The 21,870-nt window shown below is 43.8% G+C and overlaps 1 protein-coding gene across 1 annotated transcript in view; it reads right to left on the bottom strand.

The window, feature by feature from the left end:
* The window catches only part of LOC137537882 (solute carrier family 22 member 20-like), a 390,369-nt gene that overhangs the window by 101,237 nt on the left and 267,262 nt on the right, over positions 1-21,870 (bottom strand). Inside the window, exons 3-6 of the mRNA XM_068259827.1 lie at positions 13,248-13,640; positions 11,950-12,053; positions 10,372-10,387; positions 6,533-6,688 (exon numbers count right to left, since the gene is read on the bottom strand). Of these exons, the coding sequence (XP_068115928.1) occupies positions 6,533-6,688; positions 10,372-10,387; positions 11,950-12,053; positions 13,248-13,640 (669 nt within the window). The remainder of the gene's footprint in view (positions 1-6,532; positions 6,689-10,371; positions 10,388-11,949; positions 12,054-13,247; positions 13,641-21,870) is intronic.

The following is a 21,870-nucleotide window of genomic DNA, read 5'->3' as shown; positions in this document are numbered from 1 at the left end:
ACACCCCCCACAGCAATGTTGTTATGCTATGCATATTGTATGTCTTTATTAGCAGGGTCTACACACACACACACACATATACTGTATGTGTGTGTTTATACTCTATTGAGAGATTTGTTCATGCCCATGACCCACTCCCACATTTATGATGTATTAGGTGGCTCAGGTGTGGGCTAAGTGGGAGGTATGACTAACCAATTTACTTGGGTGGTGTCACGGTCAGTTACCTGTCCAGGTCCGGCGGCTGGCACAAACGGATGCTGGCGGGTCTCCAAGTGTAGTTCCCCGGCGTGGGGATCTGGCGTTCTGTGCGCCGTGTTGCGCGGCGTAACCGTTGGTGGCAAGAGCTGCTGGCGTAGCGCTGTGCGCACGCGCGTAGGAGACTTTGCTTTATGCATATTCTCTGCCTGTTGCGTTCGCGTGTGTGCGCATGCGCATCCGCACGGCGTGACGCGCTGCGCACTGGCGCCAAACGGCCTATTTAAGCCTGGAGAGTGCCTCTCTCCAGTGCTGTAGTATTGCAGCTAGTTGTGAGTGTGTACTGTATCTGACCTAGAGTCTGCCTGTTTGTCTTCTGAATGCCGATCTTTGCCTGTCTGACTGCCGACCTCTGCCTTGTACGACTGCCCGCTCTGTTACCGACCTCTGCCTGTCTGAGAACCCGTCCTGCTGCCGACTTCCTGCCTGTACGAGAATCCGATCTGTTGCAGAACTCTGCCTGTCCAAGGATCTGCTCAACTCCTCGGTTATCATCTGTCATCTGTTCTATTGGGTTTCGGAGTCATTGCAGTACCCGACTCAGCCTGTGGGAGCGCTGCTTAACCAACCTGATCTCCGCTTCGGTTCTGCAAGCGCTCCTGCCCCTTGGTTACTGTTGGCTCCTGTTCCAACCTCAGGGACCTCAGTTGGCAAGTCGCAGGAGTTGCTGTCCTCAGCATTTCCGGTCTCCATCCACCAAGGTACGTGACAAAATACTACAGCCACAACATGGAGACCACTGAGGCAGCAAACGCCCTGGGGACATTATGCAAACAGATATCTACACTAACCGAGGCAATCAAGGAACTTCAAGCTGGTCATATGCAACTGGAAGGACTGATCAATGCCTTAGCCGAAGCCACTCCCACTGCCCCTGTAGCACCTGCCCCTGCTGCTGCACCGCACACCTCCAGCTCCTGTTCCAGCTGCTGTTGTTCCTGCCACCATTCCTGAATCTAGAGTTCCTATTCCAGATCGGTTCTCAGGAGACCGCACCAAATTTCGGGCCTTTCAGCGTTCCTGCCAGTTATACTTTGCTCTGCAACCCCGAACCTTTGCACTTGAGGAAACCAAGGTGGGATTTATCATTTCATTATTGCAAGGTGAACCACAGTCATGGGCTCATCGCTTAATGGAACAAAAACACCAAAACCTAACCTCTACTGAAACCTTTTTCACCGCTATAGCAGTCTTATATGACGGCCCTCAATGAGGGGACACAGCTGAAGCATCACTCCGCAGCCTTCGTCAAGGCAGAAGGCCTGTAGAGGAGTACACTTCTGAATTCCATCATTGGGCATCCGATACTGATTGGAATGAATCAGCTCTTAAACACCAATATCGTCTAGGATTATCAAAGTCCCTCAAAGATGAACTCGCCCGTACAGGAATACCTGCCACCTTTGATGCTTTAGTGCTATCTGCAATCCAAATTGATCGAAGATTCCATGAGCGACAGTTGGAACGATCACTAACCAGTTCTTCTCGTCCCTTCCTGTTACCTGTTACTCCTTCACCTCCTCCAGCACCTGCTGTGGTTAATGATCAACCAGAACCCATGCAGTTGGGTGTTATCCGCCCAGCTCTGACTACTGAAGTAAGGACTAGAAGAAGACAAGAAAGACTCTGCTTCTACTGCGGTGCTGCCGGTCACTTCATCGGATAGTGTCCTGTCCGTCCTCCTGGTAAGAAAATTCACGTAGGGACTGCATCATCCACACTTCCTGTTCTGAATGCTCACCATCTAACTGTCCCTATTTCTCTTCAGCTTCCAGGAAGACCACTTAAAACAGCAGCTATTATTGATTCTGGAGCCTGCAGTTGCTTTATGGACATCGACTTCTCCACAACCCACAGTGTTCCTACACAGTCTCGTAAAGAACCACTTCACATTCATTTGGCGGATGACTCTGCTATTAATTCCGGACCTGTTACCCTGGAGTCCGTTCCTGCTTTGGCCACCATACTCGAAAACCACCAAGAACACCTAAAATTTGATCTGGTATAATCCCACCTATTGTGACAGTGTATGCTTCGTAACAGCCGGACCCTTGTTATGTACCTCGGATTTATGGAATACAATTCCTCCTCATTATCATCAGTTCCTTGACATGTTTGATAAAAAGAAAGCAGATCAAATACCCCCTCATAGGCCCTATGATTGCCCAATTGACTTGTTACCTGGAGCAGCAGTTCCCTTTGGGCGAATGTTTTCACTCTCGGAACCTGAACAAAAAACCCTCAAACAATATATAGAAGAAAACCTTAAAAAAGGGTTTCTTCACCCATCCACTTCCCCAGCCGGAGCTGGTATTTTCTTTGTCCAGAAAAAAGATAAATCCTTATGGCCTTGCATCGATTACAGGGAGTTGAACAAAGTAACTGATAAAAAAACGTTACCCCCTACCTCTCGTACCAGAACTCTTTCAAAAGCTTTGAGAAGTCAGAATCTTCACCAAATTAGATTTACGGGGCGCCTATAACTTGGTAAGGATTAGAAAGGGGGATGAGTGGAAAACGGCCTTCAGATCATGCTTCAGACACTTCGAGTACCTTGTAATGCCGTTTGGGTTATGCAATGCCCCAGCTACATTTCAGTTCTTTATTAATGATGTGTTAAAAGACTTTTTGAATCGTTTTATCATTGTGTATCTGGATGACATCCTGGTATTTTCTGCATCCATAGAAGAACATCGCCAACAAGTTTCACGGGTACTAACCCAGCTAAGACTTCACCAGCTTTATGTTAAGGCAGAAAAATGCGAATTCGAACAAAGATCGATACAATTCTTGGGATTCATAATCTCTGAGGAAGGATTTGTCATGGATCCTCAAAAGATTCAAGCAATATTGGAATGGCCACCTCCCACAAACAAAAAAGCGATACAAAGATTTATCAGATTTGAAATTTTTTATCGCAGATTTATAAGACATTTTTCTACTATCATCCTGCCAATTACCCAACTAACCCGTCAAAAAACTCGTTTTTGTTGGAGTCAACAGGCTCAAGATGCTTTTGAGAAACCAAAACAGCACTTCAGAACTGCTCCTATTCTTAGACACCCGGATCCAAATGTATCCTTTATCCTTGAAGTAGACGCATCTGAATCAGCAGTAGGGGCAGTATTATCTCAAAGACAGGGACTTAAGGCATTGCTCCACCCAGTAGCCTTCTTTTCAAGAAAACTATCAGAAGCAGAAAGAAATTTTGATGTGGGTGATAGAGAGTTGCTAGCTATTAAAGAGGCCTTAGAAGAATGGAGGTATTTACTTGAAGGGGCAGTCCATCCTATTCTGATATATACTGATCACAGGAACTTGGAGTATCTTAAAGGGAACCTTAACTGAGAAAGATATGGATGTTTCCTTTTAAACAATACCAGATGCATGTCAGTCCTGCTGATCTCTTTGGCTGCAGCAGTGGCTGAATCACACTCCTGAAAACAAGCATGCAGCTAATCCAATCTGACTTCAGTCAGACCACCTGCTCTGCATGCTTGTTGAGGGGCTGTGGCTAAAAGTATTAGAGACACAGGATCAGCAGGAGAGCTGTGCAACTGGTATTATTTTAAAAGGAAAAATACAGTTTAGGTTCCCTTTAAGACAGCAAAAAGACTAAATACCAGGCAAGCCAGATGGGCACTTTTTTTTCCAGGTTCACATTTCACATTACGTATAGACCCGGATCAAAGAATGTCAAGCCAGATGCATTGTCCCAGATGTTTCCTGATGATAATCCCCAAAATTTGCCTGACACCATCTTGTCCGATCAAAATTTTTTACTGATGCAATCAGAATTAGTAGATAAGATTTGCAGTGTTGTTCCTCCTTCAACTATGGAATCCTCACTCAGTCTCAAGGATGGTCTGTGGATGCATGGAAATAAAGTATTTGTTCCTGAAGAGTCTCGCACTGCAGTATTCAAGATGTGTCATGACCATAAGTTGGCAGGTCATTTTGGAGTTGCTAAGACACAGGAATTGGTGCAACGATACCTCTGGTGGCCGGGTCTTAAAGTGGTCTAACACCCAGCATTTCAACTTTGCTTTAAAAGATTGCTTACAGCTTAGAAACTATTATGCCAGATTTTTTTTTAGCAGAAATTAACTGAATGGATTAAACATGACATTTTAGTGTTGCATTTAGCTAGAAATCCTCCTCCGTGCTAAGGTTTAGATACAAATGTATCTATTTACAATGTAAATAAACAAACACCTCTCTGAGAGAGCACAGAGGGCTTCCCAGACAGGCTTTTCAGAGGTCTATTTGCATTCCAAACAAAGATACATTTGTAACTAAACCTAAGCACAGATTTCTAGCTAAATGCAAAACTAAAATGTCATGTTTAACCCATTCAGTGAATTTCTGCTTAAAAAAAAAATCTGGCATAATAGTTTCTAAGCTGTAAGCAATCTTTTAAAGCAAAGTTGTAATGCTGGGTGTTAGACCGCTTTAAGAAAGATTGCAAGACCTATGTGAACTCCTGCTCAGTTTGCAATCGATCTAAAGGCTCTAATCTCAAGCCATGGGGTCTTCTGAATCCACTACCAGTTCTTCCTTGGCATTCCATATATATGGATTCTATTGTGGAATTACCCGATTCAGAAGGATTTAATACAATTTTTGTGGTAGTCGATCGGCTTTCAAAAATGTCACACTTTACTGCTATGCTAGGAACACCTTCGGCTCAGGGAACAGCTAAGGTCTTCATTAAGGAGATTGTCCACCTGCATGGCTTACCGACTGACATTGTTTCGGATAGAGGTCCACAATTTACGTCCCGTTTCTGGAAAGGTCTTTGTAAATCCCTGGATATTCAACTTCATTTCTCATCTGCCTACCATCCACAATCAAACGGTCAAACAGAACGAACCAATCAAACTCTTGAATAGTATCTAAGATGTTTCTCTGCCTTCTCACAAGACAACTGGTTTAATCTACTTCCATTGGCTGAATTTGCTTTCAACAACACCATTCATTCATTAACACAACAGTCACCATTTTTGCAAATTATGGGTTTCATCCCATTATCTTACCAGATCTAGTCTCTGAAACTTCCGTTCCTGCAGCTAATGAACATATTAATGCTCTGTCCAAAAACAATAAGTTATTACAACAAGTCATGGTATAAGCTCAGGAAGTTTTCAAGAGGAAAGCAGACTGTTATAGAAGAGGTGACTTGGACTTCAAAGTGGGGGACTCTGTCTGGTTGTCCACGGTGAACCTTAAACTCTCCTGTCCTTCTCGTAAGTTAGGACCAAAATATATTGGACCTTTTCCTGTGAAAAGAAGAATTGGCAATGTTGCCTATCAGTTAAATCTTCCTGATAGTATGAGGATCCATCCTGTATTCCATGATTCACTATTGAAACCTACAGTTGTTAATCCTTTTCCTGGGAGAAGTATTGAACCACCTCCTCCAGTTCTCATTGATAAAGAAGAAGAATTTGAGGTAGAGGCAATTCTAGATTCAAGAAAGAAGGGGCAATCGGATACAGTATCTGGTCAAGTGGAAGGGCTATGATCCAGAGGAAAATACTTGGGAACCAGCCTCTAATCTGCATGCCCCACGTTTGATCCAGAATTTTCATAAAAGGTACCCTACCAAACCAGCTCCAGTGAGCATCCGGAGGCTACCCCTTAGGGCGGGGGGGGGGGGCATTGTCACAGTCAGTTACCTGTCCAGGTCCGGCGGCTGGCACAAACGGATGCTGGTGGGTCTCCAAGTGTAGTGGGGATCTGGCGTTCTGCGCACCGCGCGCCACGTAACCGTTGGTGGCAAGAGCTGCTGGCATAGCGCTGTGTGTGCACGCATAGGAGACTTTGCTTTATGCATATTCCCTTCCTGTTGCGTTCGCACGCGTGTGCGTGTGCGCACGGCATGATGCACTGCGCACTGGCGCCAAATGGCCTATTTAAGCCTGGAGAGTGCCTCTCTCCAGTGCTGTAGTATTGCAGCTAGTTGTGAGTGTGTACTCCCGTGACCTGACCTAGAGTCTGCCTGTTTGTCTTCTGAATGCCGATCTTTGCCTGTCTGACTGCCCGCTCCATTGCCGACCTCTGCTTTGTACGACTGCCCGCTCTGTTAACGACCTCTGTCTGTCTGAGAACCCGTCCTGCTGCCCAATTCCTGCCTGATCGAGAATCCGATCTGTTGCTGAACTCTGCCTGTCCAAAGATCTACTCAACTCCTCGGTTAACATCTGTCATCTGTTCTACTGGATTTCTAAGTCATTGCAGTACCCGACTCAGCCTGTTGCGCTGCTTAACCAACCTGATCTCCGCTTCGGTTCTGCATGCGCTCCTGCCCCTTGGTTACTGTTGGCTCCTGTTCCAACCTCAGGACCTCAGTTGGCAAGTCGCAGGAGTTGCTGTCCTCAGCATACCGGTCTCCATCCACCAAGGTACGTGACAATAAATGTATAGCGGCCTGGACTTTTTACAAAGGGAAATTAAAGTGACAGTGCACTAATATATGTAGGATTGCCAAATAGAAATACAGAGGGCGGCTGTTTGCTGTCAGTTTAAATCCTAAAGAGATTAGTGTGCAGCCAAATGCTGCTAAAGGCACTGCCTCCTCTCCACCAAGGGCGGCCAATGACATGCTGGGTTACAGTTCAATCCAGCATGGGACGCATGGGGAGTAGCACTTCCTGGATACGGTGGCCTAAATAGGACAAACTTATTAGAAGTCCTTTGCAAGTCTGCATAAGGCTGTCGTATCATAGATACACAAATATAATAAACATTGTAGAAGAGTGCAGGGGGGAGGGGCGGGTTATTATATGTTTATTATATTTGTGTTGTTGAATAAGTCTTAACAGCTATATTACTGACCTCCTTACCTCAATCTGAGTTACCCAGGATTATGCGCATATTACAGCGCATTTTTAGTTTTATACCTCTTCCACTATTTTTTGTAGCACAGACCCTCGGGTCCCTTCTTAACACTTTTTATGGGTTTTGAAATTAATTATATCATATCGCAAATTATATTTGCCAGTCTATATTTCTATTTGGCAATCCTACATATATTAGTGCACTGTCACTTTAATTTCCCTTTGTAAAAAGTCCAGCCCGCTATACATTTTTCCTGTCACTAGATGGAAGCCTTGAGCTCCATCTATGATACGACAGCCTTAGGCCCGGTTCACATTAGCGGTCGCCGTCCGGAATCGCCGTGTGGGAGCCGGACCGCATACAGAACGGACGGAACGGACGCACGGCATAGCAATGAAAGCCTATGCGTCCGTTCACATGCGTCCGTTTCGTCCGGACCGGATCCGGACCGGATCCGGACTCCGGCATAAGACCCAACATGCGCTATTTTTTATTGTATCCGGAGCGGAGCCGGACTGCACCATCCGGCCAATACAAACCAATGAGAACCGGAGAGCGCACAACACACTGGCTAAAAATCCGGATGTTCTACCCCACTTCCTATGCGTATTGTAGCAGCGATTTTGGATGGGGACACATGGGCAAGCATTTTGGAGTGGAGCAGCAGTGACTTTACACGTGCTGGAGATGTTGGCAGTATGTCGGAACACCTGATGCAACCTGACCGGATCCGGATCGGATCCGGATGAGAACCGTACGGTTCCGATCCGGATCCGGTCCGGATCCGGTCAGGTCATCCGGTCCGTTTGGCAGAAAACCGCAAGTGTGAACCGGGCCTTATGCAGACTTGCAAAGGACTTCTAATAGGTTTGTCCTATTTAGGCCACCGTATCCAGGAAGTGCTACTCCCCATGCGTCCCATGCTGGATTGAACTGTAACCCAGCATGTCATTGGCCGCCCTTGGTGGAGAGGAGGCAGTGCCTTTAGCAGCATTTGGCTGCACACTAATCTGATCTGTTTAGGATTTAAACTGACAGCAAACATCCGCCCTCCGCAGCCTCCGTAGAAGCGCATCTGCGCGAAACGGGCGTAAGGCTCTCATCCCCCAGCACCCACCGCACAGCTTTACCAGCAAACCGGTATGTTACGTCTCAATATGCATACAATTGAATCCACGATGTTGCACCATGGGTTATGAATAAACAAGCAGTTTACAGCAGTGCCGGCATTTCTCATCCTTTTCTCTGCCTGCGTATGATGTCTATCTGAGCCTGAGCACGCTGGTCTATCTGCATCGCACCGGATGCCTGGTCTGCACCCCTGCAACCCTCCCTGAACCCCTAGCTGCAGTGCCAGCACCTTTCTATCCTACCTTCCTTTGTGACCAAAATAAAACACTTGTAAAAAAACAAAAAAAAAAACAAAGTGACTGGATTGAAAATAGAATACCTAAATAGTTACCTTAGGGACTCAGGCCCATATGCAATTAACTTTTTCTCCTGAGTTTCCTCCTAGGTGATATTTTTAAACTTGTCAATAAAATTCCTTTTAAGCCACCAGCAAGCAAAAAAAAAAAAATACTCAAAATAATTTTAATAATACTTTTCACCTAAGTTTTGGTACTTTTTCCATTACAAAATGCTGAAAATCTATTTTAAACAGTTGTTGAAAAATTATCTCCTAGGAGAAAACTTAGGTGAAAAATTGAATTGCACATGGCCCTCAGTTTCTTAAATATGTATGTCATGAAGGTATATATTACTGATATATTTGCAAATAAGAGCTTGTAATTACTGGCAGTGTACAATGAGAAAACCACTATATTTCACTATCACTATACTATTATACTAAGGAAACAATTTAAATGTTATGATAATGTTGTGATAACCAGGACAAATAGGCAAATAAAATGTGTGGGTTTTATCTAGAATAGCATTGTTTATTTTAAAACTATAGGGGATGGAATTGGAGAAAAAGTATTTTTTTTTCATTTTTTCCCTTGTTTTTCCCCTTGGAATGCATAAAAAATAAAGTAATTACTGAAAACAATAGTAGTGATAGAGTTATAGGCGAATGAAAGGGAGGAGCGCTGAAAGGTAAAAATTGCTCTGGTACAGAAGGGGAAAATACCCTCAGTAGTGAAGAGGTTAACTAGTTCATGCAAGGTATGAAACTGAATGGACATATAGGCCCTGATTCATAAAGCATTACCACATTGGTCAGGGCCAGGGCATAGCAATAGGGGGTGCAGAGGTTGCGACCGCTTCGGGGCCCTTGGGTCAATGAGGCCTTGAGGGGCCCTCCCTCAACTACAGTATTAGCTCTCTATTGGGCCTGTGCTCATAATAATCACTTCTATAAATACTCTGAATAGTGGTAATCCTTAACAAACTGCTACCCATTCCCTTCTTCCACCTCTGACACTGTATTTGCTAATGGCAGGTTCTGGTGCACTGTATCAATTGTTATGTATAGAGTGCTGAGGGGGGGGGGGGGGGGGCAATGTAAAACTTGCATCAGGGCCCACAGCTTCTTATGTACGCCACTACATGCAGTAATGCAGAAAATTGATTTTACAGAGCATTTAGTAAAATGTCAATTCCTAAAGGATGTTGCCGCATGGCAAGCTGAAATTACCAAGCAGTGAGGTAAATTACCGACTTGATCGGTGAATACCTCAACACATGTCAGTAAATGTCAATTCATAATAAAGATTAGAGCAATGCGGTAAAGCCAAGAGGGATGTTCTTTATTTAAGACAAGTTCTGATGTGTCAGAGTAACTTCAGCATGCGATAACACATGATTGAGTGAGCAGAGAGCCAATAGGAACAGCCTCCCCCTCCCGCTTTTCTCTTTATTTGGTGCAGGGAGGGACAAATTTCTCAACCCCCCAAGGCAGCGGAGAAGAGAGCCAACACAAAAGAGATTTCCCCTGCAGCCCTTTAGACATTAATCCTTTAGGTTCCTGTTTGAAGATGCCGAGGAGCAAGTGCTGAAATCACCTAAGCATAACCTGTCTTATGTTTATTGGACGTTCACCTAAACTTTTGCAGTTAACAAAATGTTTAGAAAGAGTAATAGACAGATTCAGAGGGACTAAAATGAATATGTACATCTAAAGGGATGCTGGGGATGCCTTTTACTACTGTTTTGCTGTCACTGCACAGAAGTGGGAGAACACAGTAACAAAACAGAGACCTACTCTGCAGCTGGTCTGCCATTTACCGCACAGGTCTTTGTGAATTGAAGCCATGATTTTCGGTAAATTACCAAACTTCTACAGTACCTGTGAAAATATTAATGAATTAACAAACACACGTCTAAAATACCAGATGCAATATTTTACCGATCTGATATTTATTGCACAGCCCATTATGAATTGGGGCCATAGTAGGTAGGATTTTTGTGAGTAGTCGCATAGCTTGACCAATTATGCATGGAGAGCCACAAGGAAGTTATGTAGGGTATATTTCAGTAACCTTCAATGGCTATCATTCATAAAAGTGTTGTCGGTAAAGTAAATCCATGCGGGAAAACACCGTTGGCAATATTTTAGACTTCTGGCTGCTCATTCATAAAAATGTATACAGTTGCGATAGCAGTGCGGAGATTCCCCGAACTAGGCTGGCGGTAGGCAGGCGGTAGGCTTGCGGAAGCACAGGAAGCTGCCGAGTTGATACATTTCTCCGTGTTCCGCTCTACTGCAGCTGCCTGGGAGGTCTGTGCCTCCATTAACTTAAAGGAATACTATCGATACCCAAGTGTTCTAAAATGACAGTGTACAAATAATGTCTAAGTAGCTGTGTAAACATTTTCCTACTTTTCATGTTAAATATCAGAGGCAAAAGCTGTAATTTATTGAGGGTAGGATTTAGCTATATTGGGACAAATCAATTGCAGAAGGGGTGTCTGCTTCAATGCACAGCCAGAGTTGCATATCAGACTACAGAAAGCAAATATCAAACATATCAAACTCTGAAAGCAAAAACAATATGAAAAAGCTGTGAGAATTAGTTACATTTCCTCTGCTCTCTTCAGACACTTCAGTCAGAAACAGAGCTCCCAACAGCTGCAGCTCCTGTGTCCTGTCTCTCTCTCTGTCACACACAGAGATACACATAGAGTTAACTGATCAAGTGTGAGGGGAATTTCCCCTCTCCTCATGGCTCAGTCAGCCGTCAGTTTTGGCGTCAGTAAACTTTGAATGTATTTTGCTAACAGTAAACAAAGAAGTTGCTACTAAAATGTATACGCAAGTACTTAGCAGCACTTCCCAAACAATTCCTGTGTCAATTGAAAAAAATATGTGAATCGATAGTATTCCTTTAACATTGTTATCGCCACATCCAAGGGAACAGTATTTCCCGTCCTCATACTGCTTGCGGTAATCTTTATGAATTAACATTTTGTTACATTTTTTACGATGATCACCGCACAAGGCGGTGATTTATCACTCTGCTCGGTAATGTCAGCTTTTCATGTGGAAATATGAATGCAGAATTTGCTAAGTGTTCGGTAAAGTCAGCTGTTTGGCAGAACTGTATATTGCAGGGCTTTCAGTAGAATGCTTTTTAGTTACTTAACCACTTTTTACATGGGTTTATGTCTTCAAGCTTGCTATTGGCAGGCACCAGAGTATAGTTTTACATAAAAAATCAGGAGTACACAGGCAAAACAGGTTATATTATATATTATTAAAATCTAAATAAATATTTTTTGCCTGGAACCCCTTTGACCACTTGGAAGTAAGTTCCCTTCTTAAGATAAATTGTTTTTTTTTTTTTATTCTTTGGACACACCCTATAATTCCTAATTGCACTTTTATTAGTAAAGTGAAAAGAAACTTACCTGTCTGCAATACCACCAAAAATGGCTCCTCCCAGCAGAACACCAACCATGTACACAGACTGCGCCATCTGTCTCATAGGACGTAGATCACATACCAGATCCCACTGAAACAAAAAGGAAAATGAAGAATTTCAAAAGCTGCTGGCCTTTACAAGCCTCAGCCTTTACAAACATGAACTCTTCATAGAGCCACACTGCTCCAGAGAACAGTATGAGATCTTCACATACACAGGAGAATATAGAGGAAGTGAATGCAGAATTGGTTCAGGCTATGGACTTTTTAAAGATGCAATAAAAATAATTTCTGGTAAGCTGGCTAAGCCTGGGTCACAGTTTATATGTGCTGTAACATGAACAAATCTAATTTTTGAGTTATGTGTTTCCATTGGACTAGACTCTCTGTTGCCTGATGTAAGTAAATAAAAAGACGCTCAGAGCTATTAATTGATTGCTATCGAGGCACATTATTAGACCTCATGAAGTGGGATAAGGGTCTGAAAAATGCACCATTATTGTGCAAAAAACAGTTTTTTGAACCATTAGTGGTTTATCATCCTTGTAGCTAAGCAATCTTCTCTTAGCTATACGTAAATTATTTTTAATTATTTTACCTATATTGCTCCCTCCTCCCTTATATTGCTACTGTTTAAAATATTGAGAAACACATTCAATAGCAGCACCCCGTACTACACCCTTCTGTCCCCCCTCTTCGATGTCTCCTTAGGGATAACAGATGATTGCCAGGTGTGACTGGTGATGCTGTAGTATGGCAGTCTCGGCTCGTGGCCGAGAAATAAATATTGCTTACATTCAGTACATACCACATTTTGTTTATCTACACTTCCATTCATTGCAGCAAGTCTCACAATCTGTTAACATTTTTGACAATGGCCAGGAATGTAGCACTGAGCATTGTAAATTGTGTCCACCGAAAACTATCAAACAGACGGGGGGGTCCAGCTGGATGGGAATGGCCCCGTTGCAACAAACATTGCTTATTCTTTCTCTTGTCTTTTAATTTGTTGTCTTTTGTACTATTGGTTTTTAATAACATAAGGTAATTTAAAATGACATTTTAATGTCAAAATCCAGAAATTAGATGTTATTTGTGTTTAAGATTCGGATAATTTCCTTCTTCTGCACAGCCTGCACTAAAGGATTACAGTTGACCTCCCCAGTAACTATGGTAGTAGGCACAGTTAGCTTTTCAGAGGAAACAAGAGCCCCTCTTACCATTACCTGTGAACACACAGGGACTTAGCATAAGAGATCTATGATGGCGCAAGCGGTTTTCTCACCTCTGTGATAATAGATGATCGGATGACGCTTGTATCATATACCCATCCATCAACACATGGCTCTGTTTTCACTACTGTGATGTTGTCCAGGGTGGCATTGGGATGCAAAAGGCTCCACTGGGGCTCAGTGTATCTGTGGCATTTCTCTGGTTGGCCCCTCTGATCAAGTGGAACAGTCACCCTCAACAGGTCATGGTAAGACAGACCCTCCGTTCCATTTATTGCTGGTTTGGGCTCGCAGTGGTGACCAGGGAAAGCAGCAGTGAAGTTCTGCAGAAAGTTATGAGTCGCCACCATGAGGACAGGAAATGCCAGCAGCAAGCTATGCAGGATCTGGAAAGTGCCAACCCCACCAAGTCGATCAAGAAGATCTGCAAATGCCATGTTGCCAATCTAAAATGTGATATAGAGACACAAAATGCATAAACATATTTTCTTCACCTACCCCTCAGAGATTAACAACTTACTCTCTTCAACATTTTAATTGTATTAAGAAATGTATTTCTAAATATTACATATGGCCTTAATACATTTCAGGCTACAGTGTTTGGGCGTTATTATGGTTGAAGTTGCCAATAGCAGTATTTAGAGACAGCAGATTCACAACTTGATTTATCTTACACAGGAATCATTGAATTTCATAAAATCATTTGGAGACACCAGTATCAAACTTGAACATTCTGAAACTTTGAATTGATAACATTAAGTGTAATTCTCAGATGCCCCTTATTGCATGACAAATATGTACGTAGGGAAGGGATTGCAAGATTACAGAAACATAGAATTCAGTAGGAATAGTTGAAAATTCTGACTTGGATTTTCAGCAGTGGTTCATAACAGAAATAAAAGCTGGTTTACATACCAGTCCAGTGGTCAGTGGTAGACTAGCTTGGTTAAAGGGAAGGTCCTCCAGCTTTTATTTACATGTATGGGCTCCTATGGTAATCAGTAATCACTTGACTAGATTCGTTTAAATAAGGCCACATACAAGATCTATGTGGGCTTACATGCCCACCACTACACTGTCTCTTCAGCCAACTATTTTCTTACTAGCTGCCAGACAGTTATGTATAGCAAGCTGAATCATATGTGCACCATTAGGAATTCAATCTCACCTATTAATGTACTGTATGGCAAGCATACCTGTACTCAACTCCATCACCCTGCCAAACAGAAGTGGATGGAGGTCTCAATGAAACACTAAATCATATGAATTGCTAAATTGGTTATCATTTTTTTAATAATCACTTTTTGGGCCAAGGTAGTAGTCTAGAACCATGCACATTTTACATTTAGTATATATTAATAATATATACAGTGTATATATATATATATATATATATATATATATATATGTATATATATATATATATATATATATATATATTACACATACATATATTTTATACAAGTATATATGCTCCCCCCTGGTTTCAGCAAAACATCACACTCACCAATCAAATTTTCACCTTAGTATATAACAAAAAGATGGATTTTGTTGGTTTGCGATGGGTTATAGCCTCTCTACCTAATCAGAGGCTATTTTATAACGAACTAATGTGAAGCCGATGCAATACAATCATTTTAAAGTTCTAGTATAGCTATAAAATCACCTGATGAGTTGTCCGATGATTTGGTTGGGGACTTAGATTGTGTCACAAGTATTGGGTTTCCCTCCCTCTTGTGTCTTTCCAGAGGAGGGCAGAGCATCCGATAAAACCTAAGAATTTCCAGAGCTCTTATATACAATTTACACCTTCCAAGTAAAATCTACATTAGTTAATAAGTCACTTTGGTTCCTGGAAAAAGTCAAGATGTGATGAACCGTCAGATTTCTGCATAATCTCTTTATAGCATTTTCTTATTAGTTTTCAGGATCATTTCACAACCTTGAGTCTGCCAGAGCTTGTATAACATCAACTAAGTTAAAGAAAAAAATCCAAACAATAGAAAAGAAACCAGCATGTGTGTGGACTGTGTATGTGGGCACATAGACCAACTTATATTGGTCACAAAAAGTAGTTTAGTTTTTATTCATTTTTGGGAAATATTACCACTATGTAAATGTGTGATAGCTATTCCTAGGGGCATAGCAATAGACCCTGAAAGGGATGCATCCGCAGGGGGCCCTAAAGCCACAGCGGGCCTTGGAGGGGTCTGTTTTCCCTGTCCTAAGAGACTGACAATGAAGGGCATAGAGATAAAAGAAACGTTCTGCTCTCAGCACAATTGTTCTAATGACTGCATGTGCTCAGCCACTAATAAGGAATCATACAGAGTTTTGTAGACAAAGATTTGTAGAGAGTCCTTATTCAGTGTGTATCAGGCTCTTGTGTACAGCGCCCAGCCCCAAACCTCTCTACCCCAAGTCAAGTGCTGTGTACTGTAGTGATGCTGGAGTCTGCAGAGCCAGTTATTAGTGAGTGTAATGAGCTGAGGCTGGGGGCACACTCCTCTGTCAGTTTTCTGTATGCATTTTCTGCACACCATGGGCTTGATTCACTAACCAGCGCTAAGTGTTAGCGCCACAGTGAAAAGCCACTTAGTGCCCCAAAAGTAGCTTTGCGCGCACTAACAGCCGCCCAATGCTACATCGCGCACAGCACCGCTCACAGCGCATGCAGCACGGTGCGCTGGTTATTGCTGATATGATGCACTGTCTCTATGGCTTGCTTCTAATGAGTACACATAATGGCGCTACCTGTTGTATTGGGTGCCATTTTCATGGCTATAAAATATTGGTAATATAGCATTGCCAATATTTCACTATACCAGTTACCTGGTTCCCTGTTTTCACACTAACCCTTTCTCCTTACACTAACCCTCCCTCTTAATGCCTTACACTAACCCCTTTTCCTAATGCCTAACACTAACCCCCTTTCCAAATTCCTCTAACCCTTCAGCGCCCGAAGTAGTTACTAGCCGAAGTACTATCCAATTCACCTGTTCTGGCTCCTAAAATCTATTAACCCTTCGCACACTCGTATGCAAATGTTCAAACAAATGCATTCACAGATTAACTCATCCAGGCACAACTGTTATCCCTACAGCTAAGTTAAAAGCCGGGGTATTAGTTCACAGAAGAATGCATTCTTATGCTTAGTCACCTATACTGCGCAGAAGTACCCAGGTAAACATAGGTGTCCTAACTCTGGCCCTGTAACATGCATAGTGCAGACATTCAAACATTCATTGCATCAAACCCATCTAGGGATTAGCAGCACACATACTGACGTCCTCTCCTGGGACAGATAGCGCATCATACCAATCGCACAAGGGAGCTAATGTAATGTATCCACGCGCACCATGCAAATACACCAGCATAAGCTGTGAGCATGCTGACAAAAAATGTGTGAATGCATTTGTTTGAACATTTGCATACGAGTGTGCGAAGGGTTGATAGATTTTTGCTGTTTTCTGGCCACACCCCCTTCAGCACCTCCCTTTTCCTTAATAACTTATTTAATGTCCTAACTAGAGGCGACGTGCCTGGATATATATGTTTTTTTTTCTTGTTACTGACCCCTGTAGCCAAGGTTTTAATTCAGTGCACTCCCTCCTTCCCCTGTATGTTTGTCAGCATGCACACAGCTTATGCTGGTGTATGTGCATGGTGCGCATGCATAGATTACGTTAGCTCCCTTGTGCGATTGGTATGATGCGCTATCTGTCCCAGGAGAGGACGTCAGGATGTGTGCTGCTAATCCCTAGATAGGTTTGATGCAATGAATGTTTGAATGTCTGCACTATGCATGTTACAGGGCCAGAGTTAGGACACTTATGTTTACCTGGGTACTTCTGCGCAGTATAGGTGACTAAGCATAAGAATGCATTCTTCTGTGAACTAAAACCCCGGCTTTTAACTTAGCTGTAGGGATAACAGTTGTGCCTGGATGAGTTAATCTGTGAATGCATTTGTTTGAACATTTGCATACGAGTGTACGAAGGGTTAATAGATTTTTGCTGTTTTTGGCCACACCCATTTCAGCACCTCCCTTTTGCTTAATAACTTATTTAATGTCCTAACTAGAGACAATGTGCCTGGATATATGTGTTTTTTTCCTTGTTACTGACCCCTGTGGCCAGGGTTTTAATTCAATGCACTCCCTCCTTCCCCTGTATTTTTGTCAGCATGCACACAGCTTATGCTGGTGTATTTGCATGGTGCGCATGGATACATTACGTTAGCTCCCTTGTGTGATTGGTATGATGCGCTATCTGTCCCAGGAGAGGACGTCAGGATGTGTGCTCCTAATACCTAGATAGGTTTGATGCAATGAATGTTTGAATGTCTGCACTATGCATGTTACAGGGCCAGAGTTAGGACACCTATGTTTACCTGGGTACTTCTGCGCAGTATGCTCGGATACCCCTTTTTATTATTCGAGTTTGGTCGAATTCGAATAGTAAATTATTCGAATTCGGTCGAATATTCGAGTCGAATATTTTTTACTATTCGATTTGACCTCGGACTTCGAGCTCACTATTCGAGTCGGTATTCGAGCTCATTATTCGAGCTGACTATTCGAATTGGCCTTAAATAGCTTCCAACACTTGTTTTGAGGGTGAATGATGCAAGAAACATCTTTTTTTCCAAGTAACAACAGCAAGTGATTATGTGGGGATGTTCCTTTAAAAAAAAAGGTGGAAAGAGAAGAGAAGTTGTATCCAAAATTCTGTTCAGTAGTGTATATACTTCTTCTTCTTCTTCTTTATCTTCTATATCTTCTTCTTCTTCTTCTATATCTTCTTCTTCTTCTTCTTCTTCTTCTATATCTTCTTCTTCTTCTTCATTTTCTTCTTCCTCTTCTATATCTTCTTTTTCTATATCTTCTTCTTCTATATCTTCTTCTTCTTCTTCTTCTTCTTCTTCTATATCTTCTTCTTCTTCTTCTTCTTCTTCATTTTCTTCTTCTTCTTCTATATCTTCTTCTTCTATATCTTCTTCTTCTTCTTCTTCTTCTTCATCTTCTTCTATATCTTCTTTTTCTATATCCTCTTCTTATTATTATTTTTCTATTTCGTCTTCTTCTTTTTCTATATCTTCTTCTTCTTCTTTTTCTATATCTTCTTCTTCTTCTTTTTCTATATCTTCTTCTTCTTCTATATCGTCTTCTTCTTCTTCACTTATTTCTCTTTTATATATATTTTTTTAAAGAAATGCAGCTATTTTTGAGCGTAATAAATAGCTGGTGGCACACGCATGTTGGAAGCGCCATTGTATGTGCTCCCTGGCAGTGGAAACACACAGACAGCAGGAGGTAAATTCAGCAGCAGCAGCAGGAGGAGGAGGAGGAGGATGATTGTGTGGCAGCAGGCAGTCAATGAGGCAGGCAGCGAGACATAATAGGCTGTGTGGTACCTAGCGGTGGTACCAGGCCGTAAATACACAGCATGAGGTTCCAGACAGCGGTCGTGAAGCCCACATCATGTCCAATACACAACTGGGACAACACAGTTTTCAACCCGGACACCTCTAAAAATAATATCACAAAGTATTAATAAAAAGAATATATATATATATTTTTGTTTTTTTAAAGAAATGCAGCTATTTTTGAGCGTAACAAATAGCTGGTGGCGCATGGTGGAAGCGCCATTGTATGTGCTCCCTGGCAGTGGAAACACACAGACAGCAGGAGGTAAATTCAGCAGCAGGAGGAGGAGGATGAGTGTGTGGCAGCAGGCAGTCAGGTAGGTAGGCAGCGTGACATAATAGCCCTGGTACCTAGCGGTGATACCAGGGCTGTAAATAAACACAACAGGAGGTCCCAGACAGCGGTCGTGCAGCCCACATCGTGTCCAATACACAACTGGGACAACACAGTTTTCAACCCGGGCACCTCAGAAAAATTAAACCTTTTTTTTTTTTTAATGGTTTACTTTTTTTTTTTTTTTTTTTTTACAGCAAATTACACAGATATAGCTATTGTTTGACGTAATAGCTGGTGGCAGAGTGGCAGCAGAAGGTAAATCTGTGTACCCTGGCAGTGGGAAACACAGACAGACAGCAGCAGCAGCAGTAGGAGGAATGGAGGAGTAATGAGAGTAGCTATTGTTGGACGTAATAGCTGGTGGCAACGTGGCAGCAGAAGGTAAATCTGTGTACCCTTGGCAGTGGGAAACACAGACAGACAGCAGCAGCAGCAGGAGGAATGGAGGAGTAGTGTGAGTGTGGCAGCAGGTAGGTAGGCAGCGTGACATAATAGCCCTGGTACCTAGCGTTGATACCAGGGCTGTAAATAAACACAACAGGAGGTCCCAGACAGCGGTCGTGCAGCCCACATCGTGTCCAATACACAACTGGGACAACACAGTTTTCAACCCGGGCACCTCAGAGAAATTAAACCTTTTTTTTTTTTTTTTTTTTTAAAGGTAAATACAGGCAGCAGGGGCAGCTATTGTTTGACGTAATAGCTGGTGGCAGAGCGGCAGCAGAAGGTAAATCTGTGTACCCTGGCAGTGGGAAACACAGACAGACAGACAGCAGAAGGGCAGTACACAGCAGCCCACTGTAGATGTAAAATGTGTGGCTGCAGGCGACGTAATAGTCAAAGTGAACCAGGCTGGCTTAGTGAGCAGGAGCCAGGAGGTGGTAAAGGGTGGTAAGGCACATTAACGATGGTTCTTCCGGCAGCCAGTTCATGTCCCCCTCTCGCCGACAACAGGGGCCAGGAACTCGCCTTCCACCCACGCCTGGTTCATCTTGAGAAACGTCAGTCTGTCCACAGACTTGTGAGACAGACGTGAGCGTTTCTTGGTGACCACGCCACCAGCTGCACTGAAGCAGCGCTCGGACAGCACGCTGGAAGGGGGGCAGGACAGCACTTCCAGGGCGTACTGCGCCAGCTCGCTCCAGATCTCCAGGCGCTTGACCCAATACTCCATGGGATCAACAGGGGCATCGCTGTCAAACCCGCTGTAGGACCCCATGTAGACAGCCACCATTCGGGTCAGGCGCTGGCTGTGACTGGAGGAGGATGCTGCTGCATGCACCTAGGGATGCTCGGATGTGCCTCATCCACGAATTCGGAAATCCGCGTGGTTGCAAAAAAAAATCCGCATTCGGCCCCGCCGCATGCGGATTTTCGTCCGCGTCCAAGCAACCACGCGGATTTTTTCCCGTGAATGGCGTAATCACGCGCGGATTCACGCCCGGAGGCGGATTTTCTTTTAACGTTAATAACAAAGCCCCCATACATGCTACAGTCCCCCAAATAGCATGGATTATCGAGGTGATAAGGGGCAACATAACTTCAACATAAAAAATTCCCCCCAAAAAATTTTTTCGAGAGAAAATGGATTTTAAAGTGAAATCAACACTTTAAATGGGGCTATTAATTGGTAATAAGTGGTTTTAAAAAGGGATATACGTGTTAAGCAGTCAAAGAGGTGAAGGCGAGTTCCAATGGCACTTGGCGGCGAAGGTACCGCTGGAGGAGGATGAGTGGCTGACGGCAAAAAGGCTCCAGAGAGGTTTTTGTAATTTTTTTTTTTTTTTTTTTGCAGCAATTAGCAATGACATCGCAGCAGAGTTGTCAGTGGACACGGGCAGTGTGAACGCAGAGTGCAGTGGTGGTAGCGACTGAGTCAGGAGAAGGACTATGCGGGCGGTCAGTTCAGCAGCACAGAAGGACCACGGCAACATACTGGTGGTAGTAGTAGCAGCACAGCGTCATAGTGCTGGCCAAAAAATTAAATGCACCCGGTGACCCGGGCAGTGTGAACGCAGAGTGTAGTAGCGACTGAGTCAGGAGGACAAAGCGGGCGGTCAGTTCAGCAGCAGCAGCACAGTAGTAATAGCACAGCGTCATAGTGCTGGCCAAAAAATTAAATGCACCCGGCGACCCGGGAAGTGTGAACGCAGAGTGTAGTAGCGACTGAGTCAGGAGGACAAAGCGGGCGGTCAGTTCAGCAGCAGCAGCAGCACAGTAGTAGTAGCACAGCGTCATAGTGCTGGCCAAAAAATTAAATGCACCCGGCGACCCGGGCAGTGTGAACGCAGAGTGTAGTAGCGACTGAGTCAGGAGGACAAAGCGGGCGGTCAGTTCAGCAGCAGCAGCAGCACAGTAGTAGTAGCACAGCGTCATAGTGCTGGCCAAAAAATTAAATGCACCCGGCGACCCGGGCAGTGTGAACGCAGAGTGTAGTAGCGACTGAGTCAGGAGGACAAAGCGGGCGGTCAGTTCAGCAGCAGCAGCACAGTAGTAGTAGCACAGCGTCATAGTGCTGGCCAAAAAATTAAATGCACCCGGTGACCCGGGCAGTGTGAACGCAGAGTGTAGTAGCGACTGAGTCAGGAGGACAAAGCGGGCGGTCAGTTCAGCAGCAGCAGCAGCACAGTAGTAGTAGCACAGCGTCATAGTGCTGGCCAAAAAATTAAATGCACCCGGCGACCCGGGCAGTGTGAACGCAGAGTGTAGTAGCGACTGAGTCAGGAGGACAAAGCGGGCGGTCAGTTCAGCAGCAGCAGCACAGTAGTAGTAGCACAGCGTCATAGTGCTGGCCAAAAAATTAAATGCACCCGGCGACCCGGGCAGTGTGAACGCAGAGTGTAGTAGCGACTGAGTCAGGAGGAGAGGACAAAGCGGGCGGTCAGTTCAGCAGCAGCAGCAGCAGCAGCACA

This window comes from Hyperolius riggenbachi, chromosome 11 (genome assembly GCF_040937935.1).
Source record: "Hyperolius riggenbachi isolate aHypRig1 chromosome 11, aHypRig1.pri, whole genome shotgun sequence".
Lineage (NCBI taxonomy): Eukaryota > Metazoa > Chordata > Amphibia > Anura > Hyperoliidae > Hyperolius > Hyperolius riggenbachi.
This window is presented reverse-complemented; position numbering and strand designations above follow the sequence as displayed.